The sequence below is a fragment of the Drosophila eugracilis genome, unplaced genomic scaffold, assembly GCF_018153835.1.
Source record: "Drosophila eugracilis isolate 14026-0451.02 unplaced genomic scaffold, ASM1815383v1 contig_2088, whole genome shotgun sequence".
Classification (NCBI taxonomy): Eukaryota; Metazoa; Arthropoda; class Insecta; order Diptera; family Drosophilidae; genus Drosophila; species Drosophila eugracilis.
The window spans coordinates 5,051,942-5,075,940 of NW_024572964.1; the positions used below are offsets into that span (position 1 = coordinate 5,051,942).

The following is a 23,999-nucleotide window of genomic DNA, read 5'->3' on the forward strand; positions in this document are numbered from 1 at the left end:
TTTTCTTTCATTTTGCTTTCGAATTTGATTTAAATAACATATATATTTTTTATTTAAGTTTTACTTTAGAGTTTTTCATAATTTTGCACTTTAACTTTTGTGACTTTCAGCTGACTAATAAATTCCTTTCCTCTAGGGCATTTTCATTGAGGGAGCTCGTTGGAATCGCAAGACCAAGGAGGTGGACGAGTCCTTTTCTAAGATCCTGTTTGATACCCTGCCTGTTATATACCTTCGTCCCGTGTTGAAAGCCCTAGAGGATCTACCCCGTAACACCGGCGGCGCTGAGCCCGAGACCGTATACGATTGTCCCGTTTACAAGACCAGCGAACGGAGAGGCGTCCTCTCCACCACGGGCCATTCAACGAATTTCGTGATGTACCTGCAGCTGAGATGCTCCCGGAAACCCATGCATTGGATTAATCGGGGCACGGCCTGCCTGTGCCAACTGGACGACTGATTGGGACTGCGAGTGGCCATGGGCCAGGTGGCGATCCTGATACTGTGCCTATATTATGTTTTTTTCGCCGGCACAAAGGGTCGCCTGTCGTGTCCCATCTATATGCAGATATACATATATATTTTGATTTTGTTCCGTTTGATTCTGCATCCCAGGAAGCCCCAAAAGCGAACTGTCTTGTTTGTTTTGTTGGCCCCTGTTTTCCCGTATTCACCGGGGGCAATGTGGCAAGATGGTGGGGGCAGCACGCAGTGGCATTTTGATGATGATGATGCTGATTGCCAGATATAAATTAAATATGCACAGTACTATACGGCGTGGCTGGAAATATATTTTTTATGTGCTCCATTTACAAATGAATAAACGAAAGAATAAACCCCCCAACGCTGTGTGAATATATTTGAAATTGAGACCGCTTTTTCCCCCGAGTGTTACACTGACCAGGAAATAAAGTTAATGAAAGAAAGATTTCGGTGTTTCGTGCGCAGTTTAAATCTGAATTACAAGAACGTTTTGTACACTCACTTACACACACAACACTGGGCTCAACAGGATGTAATACACGAATGAGTTAAGGGTAACCAATTGAACACGACTCAGAATTATAAAAAGCACATTCCGTTCTATTCTTATAACCAATATACATATCAAACGCTTTTGGGCAGACAGACCACTCGACGTTCCCGCCAAGCCATTGCCATTGCGATTGGTATCGTCGAGAGGTGCTACATCATCCATTCTCATCGCCAGAATCGATTCCTCCAAGCAACGACCGCTGTGAGTGGGAGATTGCTAAGCCATTTCGGCTTATCCGTGAGATTTATGGCTTGCCTGCCGCTCAATTGGAGCATCTACGCCATTTAAATTTAAAATTATAAATTGAAAAATGGAAAAGTCGTGGCAATCTCTTAAATCATGCCTCTATTAATAGCCGTCTAATGGAGCGTGGCAAGCGAAAAACCAAAAATAGCAACTCTCGAGTCCATCAAGCGAGTATCAATAGAAGTGGCGTATATGCTTTTGGCCGATCTTGCCCTTAAGCTCCGATCGAGAGCCGAGAGCCTCCAAAAATACATACATCGCCTCCAATGAGAAGCGGCGACTTCCGCTTGCAATTACCAATGGTAATGGATTGTCACAAATATATCCGATCTATTCAGATGGCAGACATAAACCGATGCAAATAATCGAGACAATCGAAGAGCCCTCGACTATTGTTCCATCTGCCTACGAATATACAAATCTTCAGATCTACGAATCTACGGATTCACTGGCTCCGCCGGCTCGTCTTTGTTTACTTTCGTTTTGTCTTCTGGCAGCTGGCCGCGCTAATCATCTTTTATGGCTAGAGCTAGAGTTCAATTGGTGCTTGAGACACTTTTTGACAATAGCAACTAGACAATCCAAGCACGGCCCCAGAAGAAGAAGCCATCGATCGATGCGGTAGTCCGCCGTCTGTTAACCGGTTTCCTCCACGATCATCGTAGCTCATCTCATCTCATCTGATCGCAAAGTGAATGGACATCGGCCAGCCGAGAACTTTTCGCGCAGTTTGTGTATAAATAGTGTCGTTGGGTCTGGTTTGGAAACAGAATCAACTTTGGATTAATCTAGCAGACATCGTCTTGGATCTTCTGGAAAAATGGTTAGTTCTCTGGCAGTCATCCTGCGACCAGGACTAACCCATCTCTCTATTCTTTACCTTGTAGAAATTCTTTGTCATTGCTTTTGCTGTGATCGCAGCTGCCTCGGCGGCCTCCATTGCCACGGATTACCTGCCGCCAGTGGACAACAACATCGAAGCCGCCTCCGACATTGTCGAGCTGCCCGCCGAGCAGGGAGTTCTGGCCGATGATGGATACCGCTACAAGACCGTGCGTCGCCTTAAGCTGCGCCACCGTCGTGATGTGAACGAGCTGCCCTCTGGAGAGTACCTGCCCCCAGCTGAGGAGGCCGCTTCCGCTGCCATTGCTGTTGAGACTCCCTTGGCTGATGATGGCTACCGTTACAAGACCGTCCGCCGTGTGATCCGTCGCCGTCGTGATGTGAACGAGCTGCCCTCCGCCGAGTACCTGCCCCCAGCTGAGGAGGCCGGTTCCGAAGCCGTTGCTGTTGAGACTCCCCTGGCTGCTGATGGATACCGCTACAAGACTGTCCGCCGTGTGATCCGTCGCCGTCGTGATGTGAACGAGCTGCCCTCTGGAGAGTACCTGCCCCCAGCTGAGGAGGCCGCTTCCGCCGCCATTGCTGTTGAGACTCCCTTGGCTGATGATGGCTACCGTTACAAGACCGTCCGCCGTGTGATCCGTCGCCGTCGTGATGTGAACGAGCTACCCTCCGCCGAGTACCTGCCCCCAGCTGAGGAGGCCGGTTCCGAAGCCGTTGCTGTTGAGACTCCCCTGGCTGCTGATGGATACCGCTACAAGACCGTCCGCCGTGTGATCCGTCGCCGTCGTGATGTGAACGAGCTGCCCTCCGCCGAGTACCTGCCCCCAGCTGAGGAGGCCGGTTCCGAAGCCGTTGCTGTTGAGACTCCCCTGGCTGCTGATGGATACCGCTACAAGACTGTCCGCCGTGTGATCCGTCGCCGTCGTGATGTGAACGAGCTGCCCTCTGGAGAGTACCTGCCCCCAGCTGAGGAGGCCGCTTCCGAAGCCGTTGCTATTGAGACTCCCCTGGCTGCTGATGGATACCGCTACAAGACTGTCCGCCGTGTGATCCGTCGCCGTCGTGATGTGAACGAGCTGCCCTCTGAGAGTACCTGCCCCCAGCTGAGGAGGCCGCTTCCGAAGCCGTTGCTATTGAGACTCCCCTGGCTGCTGATGGATACCGCTACAAGACTGTCCGCCGTGTGATCCGTCGCCGTCGTGATGTGAACGAGCTGCCCTCCGGAGAGTACCTGCCCCCAGCTGAGGAGGCCGGCTCCGAAGCCATTGCTGTTGAGACCCCTCTTGCTGATGATGGCTACCGTTACAAGACTGTTCGCCGTGTGATCCGTCGCCGTCGTGATGTGAACGAGCTGCCCTCTGCCGAGTACCTGCCCCCAGCTGAGGAGGCCGCCGCCTCTGCCATCATCGATGTGCCCGCCGAGCAGACCGTTCTGGCTGCTGATGGCTACCGTTACAAGACCGTCCGTCGTCTGAAGCTCCGTCGTCACTAAGCCATCGATTGTGCCAACTCCCACCGCAGCGTTTGAGATTGTCGAGGATGCTTTTCCAGAAGAAGTTCTGCCTTTGAAAGTCTCACGATGACACTAACCATAAGTCGAGCGTATTAGTCAAATTGAATCCGTTATGAACAACCCGAGTACAAACCCGAATTAACAATAATAAACATTTTTAAAACAAAAACCTGCAACTTTTTTCTCTTAACAAAACCAAAAAACCTCATAAAATGCGATATAAAGTCATATAATCCTGGACCATGAAACTAGTATATATGTTTTAAGCCAATAGTTTAATACATATGTCAAGGTTAAAATAGAGCTTAGAACAAAAGCGGTTTGATTTGTTTTATAAAAACAATGAAATGAACAAACTCGTGTTCTATTCATCGGGAACAGCACAAACAAAAGAGTTCTATAAGAATGAACCACTTTGATATTAAAATACTTTCAAGTGAATTATAGAATAGAATATGCATATTATAGATTCGATCCCCTCGTAGGTATAAACAATAGTTCAGATTTGATATTTTTGTAAAGTCCGGAAATATATTTGTAAGCCTTTTTTTGAGTGTTGCTGACCTCAGACTTTATAAACCGAGAGAAAAAGAGAGCTCTGTTATCATATCTCTAAAAGATAAGGTGAGCTGCGATAAGATACGAGCACCTGCCGACGAATGCAATCACGCACAGGTTTTTAGTTCCACTTGGGAGTTGACGACGTGCGCGTTACAAACTTGGCTAACAGCTGAAAGCGAACAGAAGTTTTTCGAACGAACCAACGAAAACGACGGAAATGAAGTTGGCTAAGAAGTGCTCCACATACTTGGTGATATGCCTGGGTAAAGTTCTGCATGCTCGTTTGAATCTGCTGAGTTTTGAGTGCCAGCCAGAGATACTTTTCCTGTGTGTGTTTGTATGGACGTGGACCGAGTATTGTGTATCTGTGAAACTAAGCTGCATTATAATGTGCTAGTGCATCCAGAGAATCTCAAAGGTGTGGGTCTTAATGACCCAACTTCAGCAATTGGAGACTTTAACGATGAGTAACTGGGCCAAGTGTGCGTCACACAATCGCTAGCAAGAGAACTCTACAAAAATGTGTGCTTATCAGTGCGATTCAGATAAGCACTGTTTACTCATTGTTGCCCCATCACTTTGGAGTGTTTAGCTAAGGGCGTGGTGAATCAGTTGGGCTTAGAAGGAAAATCAAAGAAAATCCTCAGTACGCAATTAAATATTTCCCCCAAAAATTAAACTTATTTTCAATGATTTCATGCAAGTTTTATTAGGCCAAAAGTACAATACCCTAAAACCGGAAGTGGCATAAGCTCGGTAATTATTTCGCATATAAATTATGAAATATGTTTAACAAAAAATGGATGAAAACAATTAATTTCGGTTAGCGGCTGGCCAACGAATCTCGGTCGCACTCTTAGCCACATCCATTTGGCGGATTGGTTTTTGTCAAAGCCCAAAGCCCGTCTCCATGAATCACCACCGCCTAATCGAATCGCAACGAGGGGAAATCAATACTGCGTTTTCCATATCGACAACTAAATCCATTTAATATTTTATGCGCAAAATATGTCGAATGAGCTGAACCAAAACAAACAGATGAACACACACACATACAGCAAATATTATTAATTAAAAATACATTTTGATAATTTTACGTGAAATCGAGTCTGACATCCGCAATGGAACAATGGGGAAGAATATGCCAGCTCACATTTATCATCGAAGTTGGCGCGCGCGCGCCGAGATTTTGGCTCAATCAGAATCAACGTTTTTTTCATCTGCTTATTTTTTGTTGATTTTGGCTTGGCTCTGTTGTTAAACATTTTCTTAATAATTAATTGTTAATATCTTAACAAGTCTTCATGGAGCTGAAGATCTATATGATGAATGGTCATGCTGTTATTTCAATGAGTTCCGTTCCGAGTGGTTTGGTTCGCTTTATGGCTTGGGGTTGGATGGATGCTTCAAAGCCAATGCCGCAATCGCAGCGGGCCACCTTCGACCACACGCGGCGTCTTCGTGAAAAAAAAAATTATATGTCTTCTACGCCTCGGACAAATCACTCTCCAACATGCTCGAGTGCCCCATGTCTAATATAAATTTTATTTCGATATTTTTTTTGCAGTTCTGCTGGCCTGCTGTCTGCAGGAATCGGAGGCCACGCGCCGTGTGAACCGCGGTCGACGCACCCTCACCCGCAGATACTTCAGTGAGTGATTGCGTATACTTGATCGATTCTTAAGACATTTGCTAATCCGCCTTCTTATATTTGCAGCTGGCCTTGCCATCCCCGGATGGGCTCTGATCGTTTGTGTTGCCCTGGCTGAACTGCTGGTTGGCGGAGCTCTCTACTTCATCCTTAAGAAGGTTATCCTTGATAAGGAGCAAGATCAGACGGCTACCACTTACACTCCTGCCCAGACCCACGAGCCAGCCACTACCTACACTCCCGCCCAGACTCATGAGACGGCCAATGTGACTCCCACGCCTACTCATGCCACAGCAATCGCCTGAGAAGTAGCCACCAATTAAGTTCAAATTCCACCATAAACTAGCTCTATTGTCATTTTAATCCAGACACATAGAACATGTGAGTTCTGTGCCCTTTGTTTGCCTTCATTTTCGAATAAAATCATTTGTCACTTATCTGGCGCCAAACTAGTTAACTTTTGTATACTTAAACGATTGTTAAAACGATCAATTCGCTGGCTTTTAACATTTTATTGCACCGGCTATACCGCCCAATATCCGCCCAATTTCGATCCAGTTTGTCTACTGATTGTCTGCATCACACGCAGCTCTAACTTATTTCTAATTAAATTAAACAGGTTTTTAAAGTTGGAGTTTTCTGTAGTCTACGATATGGATGGAGATCAAAGATCAGTAGAAATTACGAAAAAAATAAAGCATAGTTTTGGGGATAGATAGAAAAACTATCATAGCTTTTTTCAAGCTAGAATAAGAAATACTATTAAAGCTTACTGTTATCTCTCAAATGATCCAGATTTTTAGACAGCCAAGAATGCACTTGATTATCCCGCTCTCAACTGCAACATTTTACTCCAGATTCGGGAATTGAGCTGTCCTCGCTTTGTATTCCTATCTAAGGCTATATCGCTGACTGATTTCGTTGCCACTTGGGATGCGGCGGCCACTTGATGCCGCTCCCTCGTTTTGCCGCTGACAAATCGAAATTTATTATAAACGCAATTGAAAAATCCCCAGTGCGCCACTTGAGCTGGTTCTCTAAGCTGCAACACAGAGGAGATCCCGGGGTATTGGAATCCCGGCCAAGTCAAGGGCCCGGCACAGCCAAGTAGCTGTAAATGCCAACAATTGGCGCAACCGAAAGCTTTCCGAAGTAACGCGCCGGGGGGTGAGGGGGCCGTTGGCCAAAAGCGGATTCCAAAATTGACACAAAACAGACAAAAAGCGAATCGCTTAGGCGCAACCACCCGCAACCGAGGAGCCACCAGGCCCACCACGGCACTCATCCCGATCCCCACTTTCAGACACGAGTGCAGTGGCTGCCAAAAATTGTGCAACTGGAGCGACACTGGAATGCTGCACTTGAAGAAATAAATGTGTAATAAAGAAGAAATTGTCATCTTAAGTTTAAAATACAGTTTGACCTTACAAAAAAACTAAAAAACATAAAAAATATATTACAGATATAGTTTCTGAATGTCAACCCATAAATCTTGTAATATTTTATATTAGTGGAGACGAGCCAGCAAGGATTCCTCGCTAGATACTTGGGCTTTCGCAGAAAGCCACACAAAATAGTCCTGCATAGTGGCTATGTTCCCGAAAGGACTTTCGCCCGGAATGGGAATGCAAACACGGTGCATATGGCCAGAGATAGAGAGAGAGTGAGCGGCACTCCAGCGATTGTTATGGGTCAGCTGGAGTAGCAGTAGGAACAGCCGTGGCCGGAGGAGCCGGAATCCTGGCGATTGCACTACTCTGGGCACTTGGCCGAGTTTATGCCAGTGTTTGTGGGGTGTTAAAGTTTATCAACATATCGTCAACGTTGTTGTGCCGTTGTCTGACAACAGTGGCTCATATTTATTTATGGCTCAGCTGCCACTCGGGCCAAATATGTACGTTCCACATGACCCACAACTGGCCGCAACTTGAATGGAGGAATGGAATAGCACTTGTGGTCGGAACTCGGACGCAATCCTGACAGTTTGGCAGCAGCTTCGCAATGTTATCGCCCGTCTTTTTTTTCTGCCGCTTTGTAGCTCCGCTTTTCTGGGATTTAGACATGTACACTTGTTGTAAACAACAACATTAACAAGGGTTTGCCAGGACACTCATAAGCATTCATTGGAAATCCTTTTCGATTTATTTGCGTATTCAAACGGAAACATTTAAAGTGATTGCGGATGCAAATTTCCCTCCCAAGTAGGCAGCACGAAATCGCTCTGATGTGCCACCTTTCCTTTCGACCCCTGGATGCTTTTCCTTTCTTTCGGTTCCTTGCTTTCAATGTGCTTTCACTCAGCTTTCTTTCTTTCTTTGTCGGATTGAGTGTGTGTGTGGGTGTGTGTGGATTTCCAAGATCTGAGCGCGTGCCTGGCAACATTTGTGGTTTTTGCGCAAACTTCACACATTTTCTTATGTGGGGCCTGCTTTGCCTTACCTTTTTATTGTTGCCAGCGCCATGAGAATTTCAATTTTCACACAGGTGCGCTTGTGTTTGTTGAAAAAATAAATATCAATCATACGCCCCAGTGGCCTCTGTGAGTTCTGGCCCCCCACTAACCGCTTTTATGAGTTTCGTTTAATTTGATATGGATATTTGCTTTAACAATTAGTACTATGCTCTCCAGATTTTTAACTTTAACTGCGGCTGCCTGTCAGAAGATGAGTTTAAGTACTTTATATGAGATTCAGATGTTAGGCTTCGTTTGCCGATAAAAATGCTTATCTGCTACAGATAGTAATTTATAAGATATAAACGTTTATCAAAGTATAAAGTGCAAGTATAAAATTAATCTTTTTCCTTAGCTTTCCATCCATTTATTTTGAAATAGGCATCTGATCTAAAGCCATTTCAAACATTTCGAACTGTAAGCTTTTGGCACTACTGTGCGACTTGGAGTGCTTTTATATGCCCATTAAGTTCGCACAAAACCACTAAAAAAGGCTGTTAATCAGTTGAAATTGCTTGAACAAACCGAAAAAAAGCCGAATGAAGGGGCTCATCAATGAGCGGCGATCTGAGATCGAGTCAGCTGCTCTACTTGAGCCGCAGTTTATTTAACGACCCGTTCATTTCGGCTGTCAGCATGTTAATTATTTTGAGACACTCGCTGGTTATGTGTGATTAATTGGTATATAGACAATCGCTACTGTTTACAATGCCCTACCACACATCACGACAAAATGCCACTTGACCAGCACTGAGATTGCGGCTTATCAGTCAACAAGAAAACCCCTCTAAGTGGTCTAACCGATTGGCCCAGAGTCAATAACAACACTCTGAATGGAAGAGAATTCGTTAAAGTTTAAGCCACTTTCACCTAGCAATCGTTTATGCAAATCGTCCGGCTGCAACTCTGCTCTAAAATGCAGTCTGAGGATAAATTTGTAACGAATTACCAATCAATTGACCAACGAAACAAACAAACCAAACCGAACCGAACCGAAGCCAGACTTTTGGGTGGAGAGACCACAAAAGAGGTCTGGGTTGCCTTGTAAAACGATTTGGAATTGGAATTGAAATTGCAATGCAACTAAAACAAAAACAATTTAAATATAATGGAACCACAACGACTCGGTCTCCAGAGGGGGCTCTGTGAATAATTCAGCAAGAGCAATACCAGCGGCAGCAGCAGCAGCAGCAGCTACGGCAACCGAATGGCGAACGGCGACTGCAAATTAAATCAAATAGTTATATCATGCGAGTAAATCGCTGTGGATATCGCACATACGCCCCGTTGACCGCAGACTCGAGTCGCAGCTACTTACACGCTGCGCTCATCGTTCCGGGCATCAGTACGCGCCCAGTGCTCAGCCGCAGCAGATCGTGAATGTGAACGAATATATATATCTAGTTTATAGATAGTGTGCATCCCGATGCCTGGGAGATAGAGCAGAAAAGCCCACAAATATTTGCACATCCCAAGTGGAGGGGGAGAAAGACTTCCTGTCCGGACTAAAATTCCTCGTACACGTGCTGCATCGTCTGCGGCCGGGATCTGAAAAGCAAAAACTTCGACTCCGATTCCGTCTACGTTTTTTTACCCGAACTCCAATCAGGAGCCGTTCCGTCTAGTTTTTTTTAGTATTTTTTGCTCTACTACCCCTCTGCCGCTATGCATTCGCCAGCTGCCAAAGTGTCGGGCTACGTCGTCCTGATGATTGTGCAAATAATCTTCCTGGTTCTATTCTGGCTGTTCGTGCGTTACGAAAAGACGGCACTGCCCCGGGCAATCGACGCCGAAGACGCTGGATCAGCAAACGAACACGTTTCCAAATATCCGCGTGAGTAACTGGGATTTCTACCCCCATCCTTTCAATTTCCACTTTTCAGAGGGTAGTTTTCATTTTTTGAACTTCTAAAATTGGCCAATTAATCATTCTTACGTCAATTTTAGAGGGTCAAGACATTATAGAAATGACTAATCTCAGAATAGTTTTTATCATTGCAAAATTCTGAGGAAACGCCCAACTTTTTTCATTCAAATTAACCACAAATGTGTGAAAACATTTGTTGGCCAGAATGTTTTTACTGTTTTTTATTCTTCTTTTGTTTAATTAGCCAGCTTTGTCTAATATGATACTAGATTTAAACATACCTGCTCAAACCTCAAACGCTCTTGCTAATCAAATTATAATTTATTTCCAACCTTTGTCAAGCTATCATTTTATTATTTGTATTTTTAAAAAACTTTTTATTTATTAATTAGCCCGCTTGGTCTAATAAAAGTCACCAAAACAAAATTTGCCTGGCAACTGCAGAAATATTTCATATGGACAAATCAAATAAAGAGTTTTGTATTTGTTGGGGAATTAATTTACATGGAACCCCCACAAAGTCCACCTTTCGTGTGCGGAAACTTGTTGTATATTTAGGATCACCCCTCTAAAATAATAGCGAACGTGCAAAAATATTATTTTCAGTATTTGTGTACATTATTTCTATATTATTGCAGCTTTGTTTATTTGCAGTTTTTGTGCAATTAAAGTCATTGCATTTAAAGGCTTGTGGCAAGTGCACATCTTAAAATACTTAAACTGAACTGTGAATCTATATAAATACGAGTAAATACCATTTATTTTGTTTATTTTTGGACTTGCTCTTTCAAATTAACCGAAAATGTGCGAAATGTGCTTCTATTTTGGGATTTCTTTATTATTTGTTTATTTTTTTAGGCGGTTTCTTTTTGGGGTTAATTAACCACCGAGGTCTAATAGAAGGCAATTAATATGAGAGGGCTTGGTAACAGCTGAGTGCCATTGTATGGGCCAACATTTTGATCTGATTCAAGTTGGTTGGTTAGGAATTAAAATACAAACTCAACGAGGTATAAACTTTCATATTGCGACCGCTTTTGGCTTTGTTATGAAGAAAATACTGATATTTTGGGCGGAAATCGGCCCAATCCGATTTTCGCATTTTCTGTAACATCATAAAATTTTACGAAAAAACTCAATAAATGTACTTTTTGAGTGTGGTTTATAATTCGAAAGAGAATTTAAATACAAACTCAACGAGGTATTACATTCCATGGTATGATTATTTTTGGCTTTGTAATGAGGAAAATACTGATAATTTGGGCGGAACATCAAAATTACGGTTTATTAGTAAAATTCGCGATATTTTCCCCCAGTGTTATGCTTATAACTTTGTCAAATTGAGAGGCACAACTAAAAGGAAGACTGTTTTATGAAGCTAACGACCAAGACAAACTTTCTGTATCATTATGATGATGATTATCGAAAGATAATTTTTTCTCGAATTTTGCATTTTCTGTAAGGGGTACGTACCATCATCATTTTTTCAAAAAATCGAAAAAATATTTTTTTTTTTAGATTTAAATGACAGTTATATATTTTGAAAAGGGATAAAAATCCAAGCTCAACGAAGTATGACACTACGTATTCCGACCATTTTTGGCTCTGTAATGAAGAAAATACTGATATTTTGAGTCACAAATCGGGACAGAACAATTTTCGCATTTTTTAAACATTGTAAAATTTTACGAAAAGACTAAAACAATGTACTTTTTGAGTGTGGTATACAATTCGAAAGAGAATTTAAATACGAACGCAACGAGGTATAAAATTCCATGTTATGATCATTTTTGGCTTTGTAATGAGGAAAATACTGATATTTTGGGCGGAACATCAAAATTATGGCTTTTTAGTAAAATTCCCGATATTTTTTTCCCAGTGTTATGCTTATAACTTTGTCAAATTGAGAGGCACGACGAAAAGGAAGACTGTTATATGAAGCTAACAACCCGTACAAACTGTCTGTGTCATTGATATGCTGATTATCAAGAAAATAATTTTTCTTAAATTTTGCATTTTTTGTAAGGGGTACCATCATCATTTTTTCGAAAAATCGAAAAAATATTTTTTTCTTCAGATTTAAATGACAGTTAAATATTTTGAAAAGGGTTAAAAATCCAAGCTCAACGAAGTATGACACTATGTATTCCGACCATTTTTGGCTTTGCTATGAAGAAAACACTGATATTTTGAGACACAAATCGGGAAAGATCGATTTTCGCATTTTTCGAACATTGTAAAATTTTACGAAAAAAAACACAAAAATTCACTTTTTAAGTGTGGTACACAGTTCGACGGGGAATTTAATTACGAGCTCAACGAGGTATTACATTTCATGTCTGACAGTCACCCACAAAAAATGTATCAAACGATGATCAATTGAGAATTTATTAATTCATTGAAGGAGTGTTTGATCTTGTGCGGTTTCAAAGCTTACAAATTAATTTTGAATAGATGGATCCAAAAATAAAAATGAACAAGCTATGAGAAATGAATTAATTACTTAAAAACAGTTAACTGGAGACTATTTTAGAATTGGAATTTCTATATATAATATCATAACCAATTAATTGGAAAAGTAAAATCCGCATAAGGGGAAATTCGATGCATAATGGTGAAAAACAATTAAAAGGACTCCAAGTTGAAGCCCTAAATCAAAGCTCACATAAAGCTATTACCCATGCTACCCAAACATAGAGATATAAACTCTAGTCCTGTTCTAGTTTCGGGGGGAGAATGGGAAGATGTTAGGACGAGGAGCAGGACCCGCATTGTTTGCCAAGTGTTGGCGGGTCATAAATAAATGAAGTTCTTTTTCGCACAGTCTCCGCAGTCTTTTGGGTCCCGTGGCACCAATTCCATTAATTACTTCTGCCACAGTACTACAGGGTACATTGTGCCGAACCGAACTGAAACGAACCGAAACGAAACGAACAATGGGACACACACACACACATGCGCACAAATGAATAATTAAAGTCATTAATTTCAATTTATGCAAATGCGTCTGTAAACAACTTGTTGCAATTCATAATAAATAAATTAAACCGTATTTCACACTAATTGCACCCGCGCGGGCACACATACGCATGGGATGTTTGTGACTTGGGGGTGGTGATGGTGTAAGTGTGGCTGGTTTGGGTTGTCCACCCAGCATCAGCAGCAGCAGCAGCAGCCATTGCGTCTTGGTGCCCTGGTGACATCAATCTCAATGCAATTGACTTTTGGCAGCAGACAATTGGGCGGTTAATTGAAACGACTTGACTCTATTAATTGCCATCCCAGCTGGCCAAGACAACCGCCTTTCCTCCTTTGCCGGACTAACCCTCTTGATTCCCCACAGAGTTCCAGGACATCCAGGTGATGATCTTCATTGGCTTCGGCTTCCTAATGACCTTCCTGCGGAAATACGGTTACAGTGCCACTGGATTCACCCTGTTCATGGCTGCCTTGGTGGTACAGTGGTCTGTCCTTATGAAGGGATTCCTGCACATGGAGGATGGCAAGATCAGGTAAGTTTCTTGGCCCGTTTTCAATTCATTAATTGCTTGGCTTGGAGTCTTGGGCCAAACTGACAGCCGACATAGCAAATAAGTTTGCGATGTCAAATGAATAAAAATAGCCCGAAGCTGAAAATAAATTCAAGCAATTACTTTAAATGAAGAAGTCAACCGGAGGAGGCTTAGGTGGTCTCCTCTACTTATGCTAAGTGAAATGGCCAACAATCCCAAGTTAAATGCCAAACAAAAGGACAGGTAGCTATAAAAAGAGCCAATGGAGCTGACGCTGGGATGTACTGAAAAAATAAGATACGTTTACTAAGAGAAACTAAAGAATATTAAGAAGTTTACAAATTTGTAGAAATATTATTTCCCCTTTTTAGATTTCACTTTTTAATTTTAGTAAAATTAAATTTAGATATTTCCTCTTGAAATGATTTTATTTTATCTTTTTCTGTGTAGAAAGGACATTTTTCTCCTGTAATACTTTAAAATGTATTCCATTTCATTTGTTGACCATTTCCTAGTAAAGACGTCGCAATTTTTTATGTGGCAGAGGGCGTGTCACCTGTCGCACTTCCTGTTCAGCCTTTTATTTTCCTTTTTGCCACCACAGCCTCTCCCTGGAGAACATCATTGATGCGGATATTGCCGCCGCCGTGCCTCTAATTAGCATGGGTGCCCTGCTCGGAAGGACCACGCCCATCCAACTCCTCTGCATGTCCATCTTTGAGGTGGCTCTCTTCGCAGCCAACGAGTACGTGGCCCTGCATGTTTTCAGTGTAAGTAGAAGTAATTAACTTAAAAGTGCCAGAAATGTATATATAGAAGCCATTATTTGGCAAACATTTTATGAAATTGTAAAATAATATTTACTATTTGCCAAAAACTTAGTTATAAAAACATTTTTAAGCTGCTTGTGCCAAATAGGTTATAGGTCATATCATATGCAAAATAAATTAACTACTAATTTGGTGGTAATTTTATGCAGTGCAGGATGTTATTAAACGTACAAATGATTTCCATAAGCCAAATAAAAGCAATGTGCATAATATTATGAGAAGGAATGACATATTGCTAATACCAAGAATGGCGTCGTTTTAAGCCTGAATTATTTTACATTTTCTGATTTTAAATATTGACATTTTACTAATATATATATAGATTTTCATTATTAAATGAATTAAATTAATTCCTGACAGATCTGCGACTGTGGAGGCTCCATCACTGTCCACGCCTTTGGAGCCTACTTTGGCTTGGCGGTGGCCCTGATGCTGAGACCAGCCAGCGACCAGAATGAAGCGGGAAAGCTAGAGGGCGCCAGTTACACTTCGGACATCTTTGCCATGATCGGCACCACCTTCCTGTGGGTGTACTGGCCATCCTTTAACTCTGTCCTGGCCAATGGAACCGGCGGCGAGCGGGCCATTTTGAACACGTTCCTGTCATTAGCCGCGGCAACAGGTGAGTCACGTGCCCCGGCAATTAGCCGGCTCAAGTGGAGGGCAACTGGAGGACATTCCATTGTCCGTTGTCTAACGTCCATCTACCCAACATATCTTCCGGCCATCTTTCGCCCACTCGCACATATCTTCACGCTTCGCTGGGTCATTCCTAGGGCTCCTCAGGCCTTGTTAATTATAATGTTGGCGGGCCTATTAGCACGGCTCCCGATGAAATTGAAAAGGCTAGAAGGCATCTCCCTGCCCCAGCCCAACGTCCCTTCTGGGTTCTTGTGCATGCGACTCACAAACTAATTAAATGTCAAATAGTTTCGTTAACACATTTGAAAATTTATTTTGAGCACGTAGCGCACATAAAAACGAACCAGCCTGTCCGGCATTTGCTTAGCCTGATGGGTGGGTCAGTAGTCAGCCTACGGTAGTCGGTACTCACTGGCAAATCCCCATCCAAGTCCAGTCCAGTTCAGTCCGGGCACATATATAGAAAATGTGCTAAAAGCAGCAGCCCGGAGTCGGTCTTTGCCTTGCTTGACTCGGTCGGTTAATGTAAATAACAAAACACAAATTAAATGTATACAAAGGATGCCCGGCAGCAACAAGAGGAGCAGTAATAATAGGAGAGGGGCCAGCAGCTGAGATAAGCCAACTGGGTATGGGCGACACTTGGCTAACTGTGGCCTCAGACTCGACCGGTTTCTGCTCCGGTTCTTCTGGCCATGGTATTAAAGCCCTCACATTACAGCGGCGGAGGTAACACCTAACATGGCACATGAGTTAGCCAGAGATGGGTGAAGTTTAGGGATGTGTAGCCGTTAAAGTACATACCCTACAAATATTATTTGAAAAAGGGAATAATAGAGAATTAATTTAACTTTAATTAAATGTTTTCTCCAATTTATGTTTCATTTCATACTTTTTAATTATAAATATTTAAAATTTTTCCTTGCTCATTAACAAAAATGATTTTATTTTTCTTCCTCAAACAACAAACCATCAATGGATCTACTTTTGTTAAATTTTCAAATGAAATATTTCTTTTGTTGAAAAAAGCGAATAAAATATTTCAATTAAATACTGAATTCGCATATTGGTCATTAAACATTTTGCAAAAACTTAAATATTCTTCTGCCAGAGTTCATTAACTTTCATATGCTGGAACAAAAAACTCTTCATTCGAATTTTTCGTATTTATAATTGGCCGAATGGAATGCATACGAATAAAGTATAAATGAATCAGATTGTATGTTTTCAAGAGTACCACTTGTTAGTATTTCATTTTGCTTTTCGGTCTGAAATTTCTTGGCTCTTTGTGGAAGTGCTTTCCTAGAGCACATCTTAATTTGAGTTAAAAATTCTCGTCTCAATAAAGTGCATATTCAAATTTGGTTGCAATTCATATCTGGCCAGAGGAAACTTAATCAATGAATTCCAATCTGGCCAGCTGAATGGGATGGCCCATACCATAAATACAGATTCTAGAGTATCCATGGAGAGAGGTGGGAAAATGGCAGTCGGGGTGGGGCATTTTATGCGGAAGGATGTGCGATTAGTTGAGTCAACGTGCGGCTCCGTCCGTTGCAGTGGCCTAAAACCCCTCTCCCACTCGTACACCCCGAATGTCCTCCACAACGTGTCCTTGTCCATTCAGTGGCCGGTTGCTTGGCTCACTAGTTGTTGCCTTAATTAAACTAAAGCTGGGGTTCAGTTCAATGCTGAAATTAGAGGCGGTCTGGTGGGTGTGGCCCACGGTCCATGTCGGCCATGCGGGCGGACATGCATGGCCTGTTCAGCAGGATTGGTTTTGGGCAGGAGTAGGAGTACGACCAGAAGGGTATCGGATCAGACGACGCCATTTGGTGTCCGAATGCGGCGCCAACAGCAAAAATACGCCCCAGTTGTTGTTTTCACACCAGGCACAAAATGAGCCAGAGCCTCGTCTGGACCTTCTTCTATAAAAGTACTGAGAAAAATTAAAGGTTAGGGTTTTTTAATTAGAAGAAATTCTATGAATAATATGTAGGTCTGAGTAAAATTGTATTTACTTTGAAAACCGAAGAGTTTAAGCTATTAAATTCAGAAATTATTGCTATTAAGCCAGGAATCATAGTTTGCAAATCAAGATTAAATTCATTTTTAATGAGAAAAATAAAAGAGTATAAATTCACACATTAATATTAGCTAAAAATATTAAAAACAAATCGAAATTTGATACTTTCAACAAAGTAATTATCACACATTTTAATCTTCATCTAAAATCAGAATTAATTTATTTTCCGCCGTGTGCTTTGGGTTTAGACCTGGCTGGGACTTCAGTCTGGTCCAGGGGATGGCTACTTTTGGGGGCAATGGAGGGATTCTGCCCGCATTGGCCAACAACGCTAAGCACAAAACACATTTTACAGTCGCAAGTGACACCATCGGCGTTAATTTAAATTGTTTAATGTTCGAGCAGGAGAAAACAAAAACAAAAACAAAAACAAAGACAGCAACAACAATGACGGCAGCTGATGTCCTGAATCTCGGATGGCGTTAGCTTGGCTTTGGCTTTGGTTTAGTCCTGGAGTATGGACGGGAAGGACGACAAGGACGACGGCTGTAAAAAAGCTGTTTAATTGATTTTTAAGCCAGAATTTGCTGTTCTCGTTGTTTTGCGTAGCCCGGACAACGTCAAAAGCTGTTTTGAAATTGTTGTGGTTAAAGTCCTCCCAACCGAATGTCCCCTGTTTAGCCGTCGGTTGAGATTTGCCTTACTTATTTGCCAGTGGCCAACCGACGCCTGGCCCCAACTAATTTATGCAAATTATTATGGCTGCAACATATGCTCCGCCATAAAATGGAGATTTTTAAGTATTTAGTGTTATTCAGCCGAGATTTATGCTGGCTGTTGGTCATAAACTGAAGCGTTGTTGTTTGCTGTGGCCAGCGGAAAAGCACTATGGGGGTCAGTTGGAAAACCCTGGGAAAACCAGAAGGGATCTTGCCACTGTCGTGTTTACATTTTTATTAGTTTTCTGTGTGTTTATTGCAAAAGTGCGGTTCAGTTCTTCTCGTGCTGGGTGTGTCATTTCTGCTGGTCGAGTGATTAGCGATAGCTGCTTGTTGGTCTTAGGGAAACTTAAAAGGAGGGTTTATGAATGCAAAGGATTTTATCCGGCAACATAGTTTGGCTTACGGTACAGAGCATTGGGTAAATAAAGTAGAGATTTTCCTGTTCAACAGGTCGTATACGTGATTTTTGTCTTTTATGTGATATTAGTTACGTATTCGCCCTGTTTATGTACTCAACTCAGGTTGAAAGACCTTTTTCTTACTAAAAACATGATAAAGCAGCTCATTAAAATGATTTTACATTTGTAACTAATAAGTAGTACTCCTAAGTAGTCCCTTAACAAACCTCTTTTCATCCCGCAATTTTAACAGAAATTTCATGCTCTTTCCTGCTCCCTAATGAACTAACCAGAGACTCATTCAAAAATGCATTAAAATCACGTAATTAAGCCAAGTCATTTGAAGTCCGCTCGGTGCATTCAATCTGCCCGCCAACCATAAATGCAAGCCGCAGCCTCCCAGTGTGTTTTCTTTTTTTTTTTTGGTCCTTTTCCTTTTCTGGGCCATGTTGCTAACTCCATGCCGTTGGTATTTTTCAGTGACCACCTTCGTTGTATCCGCGCTTGTCAGCCACGAGAATAAATTGGACATGGTGCACGTGCAGAACTCGACCCTAGCCGGCGGAGTGGCCGTGGGCACGGTGTGCAACTTGCTGCTCGGCGCCCACGGAGCTGTCTTAATTGGCATTATCGCCGGCACGGTCTCGGTGCTCGGCTATCGCTATTTAACCGTAAGTTTGGAAAGCTGAAACTGCACACGGCCCACTCACAAAAAATCATAGAACCCAAAAAGGGGCACTCTGTGTCCTATATAGATACCCTCCATACAAGCATAAACCCGCTATTCAAATCGCAAAACCTGGAACTGGAACTAGCTAGCGGTGGCTTCGCTTTAATTAGTGCGCCTAGGAAAAATGCGACGCTAATGAGTAAAGTTTGTTGCCCGCCGGTCAGCCACAGCCGCGGCCGGACTTCATCCGGGATTCCGCCGGACTTCCATTTGCATTACGACCACGCGCAGTCCCAAAAACCGTGGGGTTGGTTCCCGCTCGCTGGAGCAGCAAATAAATTTGCACTTTTCAAATGACACACTGACTCCCTGCCATGTTTCAATTTTATTTAATTTAATTCTGGTACTGGTTCTGGCCATTAATTATGGTACGTTCTGGAAATGCATCTTGAAATCAAACCTGTTGAAAGTTTAAGGAAAATTTATAGCTTCTGTCTTGATAGTGTTCTACCTGCAAGAGGTTTTTAATCAATAAATCATTTGAGTAGTTTAAAAATTGATAATAATTCTTAAAAGTTATTTAAGAGATTTAAAGTGTATGCTTTAATGGTCATTTTTTTACATCAACGAAACCTTTCCAGTACATTTCTTTGTCTTTGTTTTCAGCCCTGGATGACGGCCAATCTGAGGTTGCATGATACCTGTGGCGTGCACAACCTCCATGGAATGCCGGCCCTGATTTCGGCCATCGCCTCTGCCATTTACGCCTCGATGGCCACCGTTGGCGAATACCAATCTGAGCTGCAGGACATTTTCCCGGCAATGGTGGGCACCAACGGAACCGAGACCAAAATCATGGGCGTGAGTATCCATGTCCGGCGTATGCAACGGCGGGTGTTAATCCTTTTTGGACTTGTTTCCCGCAGGGTCTTGGCCGGAACGCAACTTCACAGGCAGGCTACCAATTGTTTGGCATTGCTGTTACACTGCTCATAGCCATTGGCGGTGGAATTTTGACCGGTAAGAGATGGGATTTTAAATTTTAGAAGCTTTCTTTAAATTGGTTTTTCTAATCTCAGGAGCCGTTTTGAAGTACACCAACTTCCGGAACCTGAAGAAGGACGAACACCACCAGGACGAGCACTACTGGGAGGTGCCAGCTGCCGAGAACAAGGAGGAATAGTTAAGTGTTGTGCCTGACAGATTGATAACACTACAAGCGTTTGCCTAATGTGCCTTGTTTAAATACTTACGACTATTTTATTATTATTTGTATTTACATTATTTTTACTGTACGAAATGCACGCGTTGCCATTGTGCCTGCCCTCATCCGAAAGCAAAAGTTTGCCAAATTGTTTGCCATTTCCGTTTGCCTCGCTTTGCATTCGCATTTCGCTGATTTGATTTGCCGCCTTTTTTGCAGTGAACTAGAAAAAGTTGACGAGCTTTTGCTGTAAGCCAATATAAGCCAAAATAACGCCAAGCCAAAACACCCAGAAACAAAATGCAACGAGGCGGCAGCGAGGAGCGTGTGCCCAGGACAATGGAGTCCGGCCAATCCTTTTGTTGTCCTTGCCTGCTTCGCTTAATTTTTGTAGACATTTGTCGCATTTAATTAAAAACTCCAACAATTTACACATTTAATTAGCGTTGAGCACAGAAAAACAGTTAAAAAAAAAAAAAAAAAAAGTATTAGCAATAAAAATATTTTAAATGTGACACTCTGCCCTCCGCCCTCTCTCTCCCCAACACTTTGTATATTTCGCATGCCGGGCGCAATTTTTAATGGAATTAAAATCATACACATAAAATCCAACAACGAACGCTGGCGCAAAAAGTTTAAATATGCTCGCCAAACTTTTGGATGACGACGCCGTCGCTGCCGCCAACTCGAATTCCCAGTCTGCCGCCAACTTTAATTGGCGCCCATTTCTGTTGCGCAACTGGAATGCAATTGTCCCCGCCAACAATTTGTATGTGCGCGGAGCTCTGCACTAGGACCTGCTAATTAAGTGGCCCAGAACAAAGTGCCGGCTAATTAGCCGACTTTTGGCCAAGACACCGCCATCGCCATCGCCACCGTCTCAGTCTCAGTCTCAGCGATCCAATCCGATCCGGTTCGGTCAGCTTGGTTTCCACAGCTTTCTTGACTTTGCCAGCTTTTCTTTGGTCAGCTCAACCGGCGATTAGCGCACCTGGCGCCGAAGGCCAGTAATCGCCGGACAAAGGCGAAACCAGGAATAATGTCTTTGAAAAGACTTTCAGTCTCTCAAGACCGGCGATAAGCTGGCGGCCAACTACTTAAGTTGGCTTTGTCACCCCAAAGACGCACAAACAAAGCCCAAAAGGCAAACAATTACCGGCGAAAGTTCAACAAGTTTCAATAAAAATTGTCAGCTAACGTCTTGGGTTTCCTCGGCTTTGGTTTTAACTCATTTACAGCAGTGAAGATAAGCCATTAAGATTGTACAGCTAGCCGGGTGGTTCTTGGTTTTGAATTCACAAATAAAAACATTTTTTGGCAAGAAATGAAAAGTGATTTTCTTTTCTGGATTAAGAATGGTCTAAAATCTGACAGAAGAAGTAAGTAAGTAATAAGTTTAATAAGTAATAAAATAATAAACAGCTTGGGAAGGACTACGAATTGATAGAATTACTTAGTGAATCTGTAAATCAGAACATTCCTTTAGTTTACCAAAAACCATTGAGATTTTCTGACTGTCAATAAAAGTTGTCTATTGCAATAAGGAAAGAAAGAAAGAACGACCAGTGCCAAATTGTCAATATAAAATCCCATAATTGGCTTTCTCGTCGAATTGCCGAAAGTATCTTCCCTTCAGATCTGAGATGGCCAAATCATACCAATCAGGCCTACTGTTTTACGGACTAAGCGGACTATGGTTCCACGACGACAAGGCCGAGTAGTCAAATGAGTGGCCAGAGCTACGACTTCTGTCTGGTTGCCAGACCAGTCTGGCAGGACCTGGGGAGGAACTCGGACTGGGGTCAGGGAAGAGGAGACTGAGTAGATTGTGCAATTTGGCAAAGTATTCCCCGGTGCACCGTTCCACTCTTTGGGCGGGCCAACGTTGACGTCTCTGTCTAACCATTTGTGGTTGTGTTTGTGACTGCACTGAGAGATGTGTACTATTTTCTTTGGTGTGTTGAATAAAGTCATAGTAAAAGGACTGACCGTGTTAGAAATTAGCATATGACTTTCTCTCAGTGCACGTCTCGTGCCTTTGTCCATGTCTAAGTGCTGTTTTATTGCATGTGGTTGGCTGGTCGCCCGGCTTCCCGTCATCCTTCTTTGCCTTCGATGGCCGTGTGCCGTTTGCCGATTGCCAGTCCAGACGGGCGGACACTCACACGTCTATAATAATAATTAACAGCCTGAAACTGAAAGGAAAATATGTCGTCAGTCCCAATTTCGTCCCTTATTCATCGTCCCGAATCCCCGTGGCAGCCTTTGAGTTCTTATGTTCGTTGCTGCGCCACGAAGTATGCAGCATATTTTATGCATGCCCGCCGCTAAAGGACAACTGTCGACTGTGGACTGTCGCCTGTGACACGGCTGCCATAAAAAGTGCAGGAGCAGGAGCAGGAGCATGAGCTGGAACTAGAACTGGAGCTGGAGAAGGAGCACTGCAGGAACAACAACAAGGACTGCAATTAAGGCAACTTTAAGCGCGTTGACAACTCTGCCGGCATCCCGACATTGACTTTGTACTTCCTTTGCCCCCCCTTTGCCAACCCGTTTGCTGCAACAAATTGTTGGCCATAGTTCTTTCCATTGTAGCTGCCGTTTGCTCCGGAATGTTGGACGAGCTGAGCAGCTGGGGATTTGTTGGCGTTAGTGTTAGTTTTAGTGCTCCTTGTTCTCGTTGTTGCAGGAAGCCTCGGACTCGGATTCAGACTCGTAGACGGAGACGGAGACGGAAGCTTGTACAGCATTTTGCAACAGTAATTTTTTGGGTGTTGTTTCCGCCGGCGCTGACAGTTTCCCCTTTCCCCTCTCTCCCCTCACTCTCTTCACCGACAGTCGCAGCTCCTTTTATAGCCCGACAAATGGTCTGGTCTTGGCCCGATTTGAAAGGGTCGCCATTTGGTTAATGTTTCATCGAGGATCGGTGCTCTGGCTGCCCCTGTGGGCCGCTTGCAAAATTCATGATTTACGTTTAAGTGTCATTGGTATTTAATTATTTAACCAGCCACGGGTCGTTTAAGCCGCCTGTCAACCGGGGAATCGACTCCGTTGCAGGTGCCCCAAGAAATCCACGATGCGAGCACACACGTGCGAGTTGTATTTGCTTGCCGGGGTCGTGGATTCGAGGACTCTGGCTGGGCTGCTGCTTCTGGTCGCGCTTTCCATTTCGTTGCGAGAAAGGCACTCAGAGAAAAACCAATTAAAAAACTATTTAATTTTAAAAGAAAACGTTTTTTTCTGTGTAGAAAACTGCATTAGTCTAAAATTTGCGACAACCGGAAGTCAAAAACATTAAACAAAAGCTGATGATTTTTTCCGAGTGCAGGACCTGGTGACTACCGAAAATTCGAGCGTGTTCCTTTGGCTTGCTTACATAAATATGCGCACTGGGCACGCAACGTTGGAAAAGTGGATGGGCGGTCCAAAGAGAGGGGGACCAAGGGTTTGAGAAAAAGGCGACCCTGCACAATTTGCAATACTCCAGGGACTTTTCACTCCGCTGCCAGTTGATATGGATATGTCTGTGTTCGCTTTGCCAGAGAGTTTTGGGTATTTTTTGTGTTTGCCTGTTGAAGAGGGAGGGAGGAGGACAAGTACATATGGGAGTGCTGAGTGCGTCAGGTGGATGAAAATTCGGGGCGGTGGCAAATTCTCCCTTTTGCATGCCCTGAGCACATTCCGTGGGGCCAGTGTCAGGGCAACAAAACGTTCAGAAAAGTGAAATTAAATAAATTTTATAACATAATTTACGCTATCAAAACATGCACTCCCCTGGCGGCCCGGACCACTGCACTTGTCTGGCTTAAATATATACATGATT

General features: G+C 43.1%; 4 protein-coding genes across 5 annotated transcripts in view; all 4 read left to right on the top strand.

Moving 5' to 3' along the window:
* LOC108108232 (dynein heavy chain 3, axonemal) overlaps positions 1-834 on the top strand; it is a 35,107-nt gene extending 34,273 nt beyond the window's left edge. Inside the window, exon 52 of the mRNA XM_017216198.1 lies at positions 137-834. Within this exon, the coding sequence (XP_017071687.1) occupies positions 137-460 (324 nt within the window). The 3' untranslated portion in view covers positions 461-834. The remainder of the gene's footprint in view (positions 1-136) is intronic.
* A 1,221-nt stretch (positions 835-2,055) lies between these two features.
* Positions 2,056-3,810, top strand: LOC108107654. Its single transcript, XM_017215240.2, is given in 3 exon segments — positions 2,056-2,105; positions 2,170-3,213; positions 3,216-3,810. Coding segments are annotated over 3 exon segments (1,452 nt in total). The 5' UTR covers positions 2,056-2,102; the 3' UTR covers positions 3,621-3,810.
* A 527-nt stretch (positions 3,811-4,337) lies between these two features.
* LOC108107630 lies at positions 4,338-6,305 on the top strand. Its single transcript, XM_017215200.1, has 3 exons — positions 4,338-4,465; positions 5,770-5,853; positions 5,920-6,305. Exons 1-3 carry the CDS (start codon positions 4,420-4,422, stop codon positions 6,156-6,158), a joined length of 369 nt encoding a protein of 122 aa, XP_017070689.1. The 5' UTR covers positions 4,338-4,419; the 3' UTR covers positions 6,159-6,305.
* A 3,357-nt stretch (positions 6,306-9,662) lies between these two features.
* Positions 9,663-21,503, top strand: LOC108108157 (ammonium transporter Rh type B). 2 transcript variants are annotated; one of them, XM_041817978.1, is made up of 9 exons: positions 9,663-10,139; positions 13,516-13,684; positions 14,289-14,454; positions 14,875-15,136; positions 18,783-18,973; positions 19,639-19,833; positions 19,899-19,992; positions 20,052-20,154; positions 20,811-21,503. In XM_041817978.1, exons 1-9 carry the CDS (start codon positions 9,971-9,973, stop codon positions 20,968-20,970), a joined length of 1,509 nt encoding a protein of 502 aa, XP_041673912.1. In that variant the 5' UTR covers positions 9,663-9,970; the 3' UTR covers positions 20,971-21,503. The 2 variants fall into 2 exon arrangements, with proteins under 2 accessions (XP_041673912.1, XP_017071579.1); XM_017216090.2 differs by lacking the exon at positions 20,811-21,503 and adding an exon at positions 20,396-20,691.
* The last annotated feature ends 2,496 nt before the right edge of the window (positions 21,504-23,999 follow it).

Coding starts and splice junctions, on each gene's coding strand:
- LOC108107630 (XM_017215200.1), top strand. CDS start 4,420: ATGAAGTTGGCTAAGAAGTGCTCCACATACTTGGTGATATGCCTGG. Junction 4,466..5,769: donor ATACTTGGTGATATGCCTGG/GTAAAGTTCTGC, acceptor TTTTTTTTGCAG/TTCTGCTGGCCTGCTGTCTG. Junction 5,854..5,919: donor CCTCACCCGCAGATACTTCA/GTGAGTGATTGC, acceptor TTATATTTGCAG/CTGGCCTTGCCATCCCCGGA.
- LOC108108157 (XM_041817978.1), top strand. CDS start 9,971: ATGCATTCGCCAGCTGCCAAAGTGTCGGGCTACGTCGTCCTGATGATT. Junction 14,455..14,874: donor TGGCCCTGCATGTTTTCAGT/GTAAGTAGAAGT, acceptor AATTCCTGACAG/ATCTGCGACTGTGGAGGCTC. Junction 15,137..18,782: donor GTCATTAGCCGCGGCAACAG/GTGAGTCACGTG, acceptor GGTATTTTTCAG/TGACCACCTTCGTTGTATCC.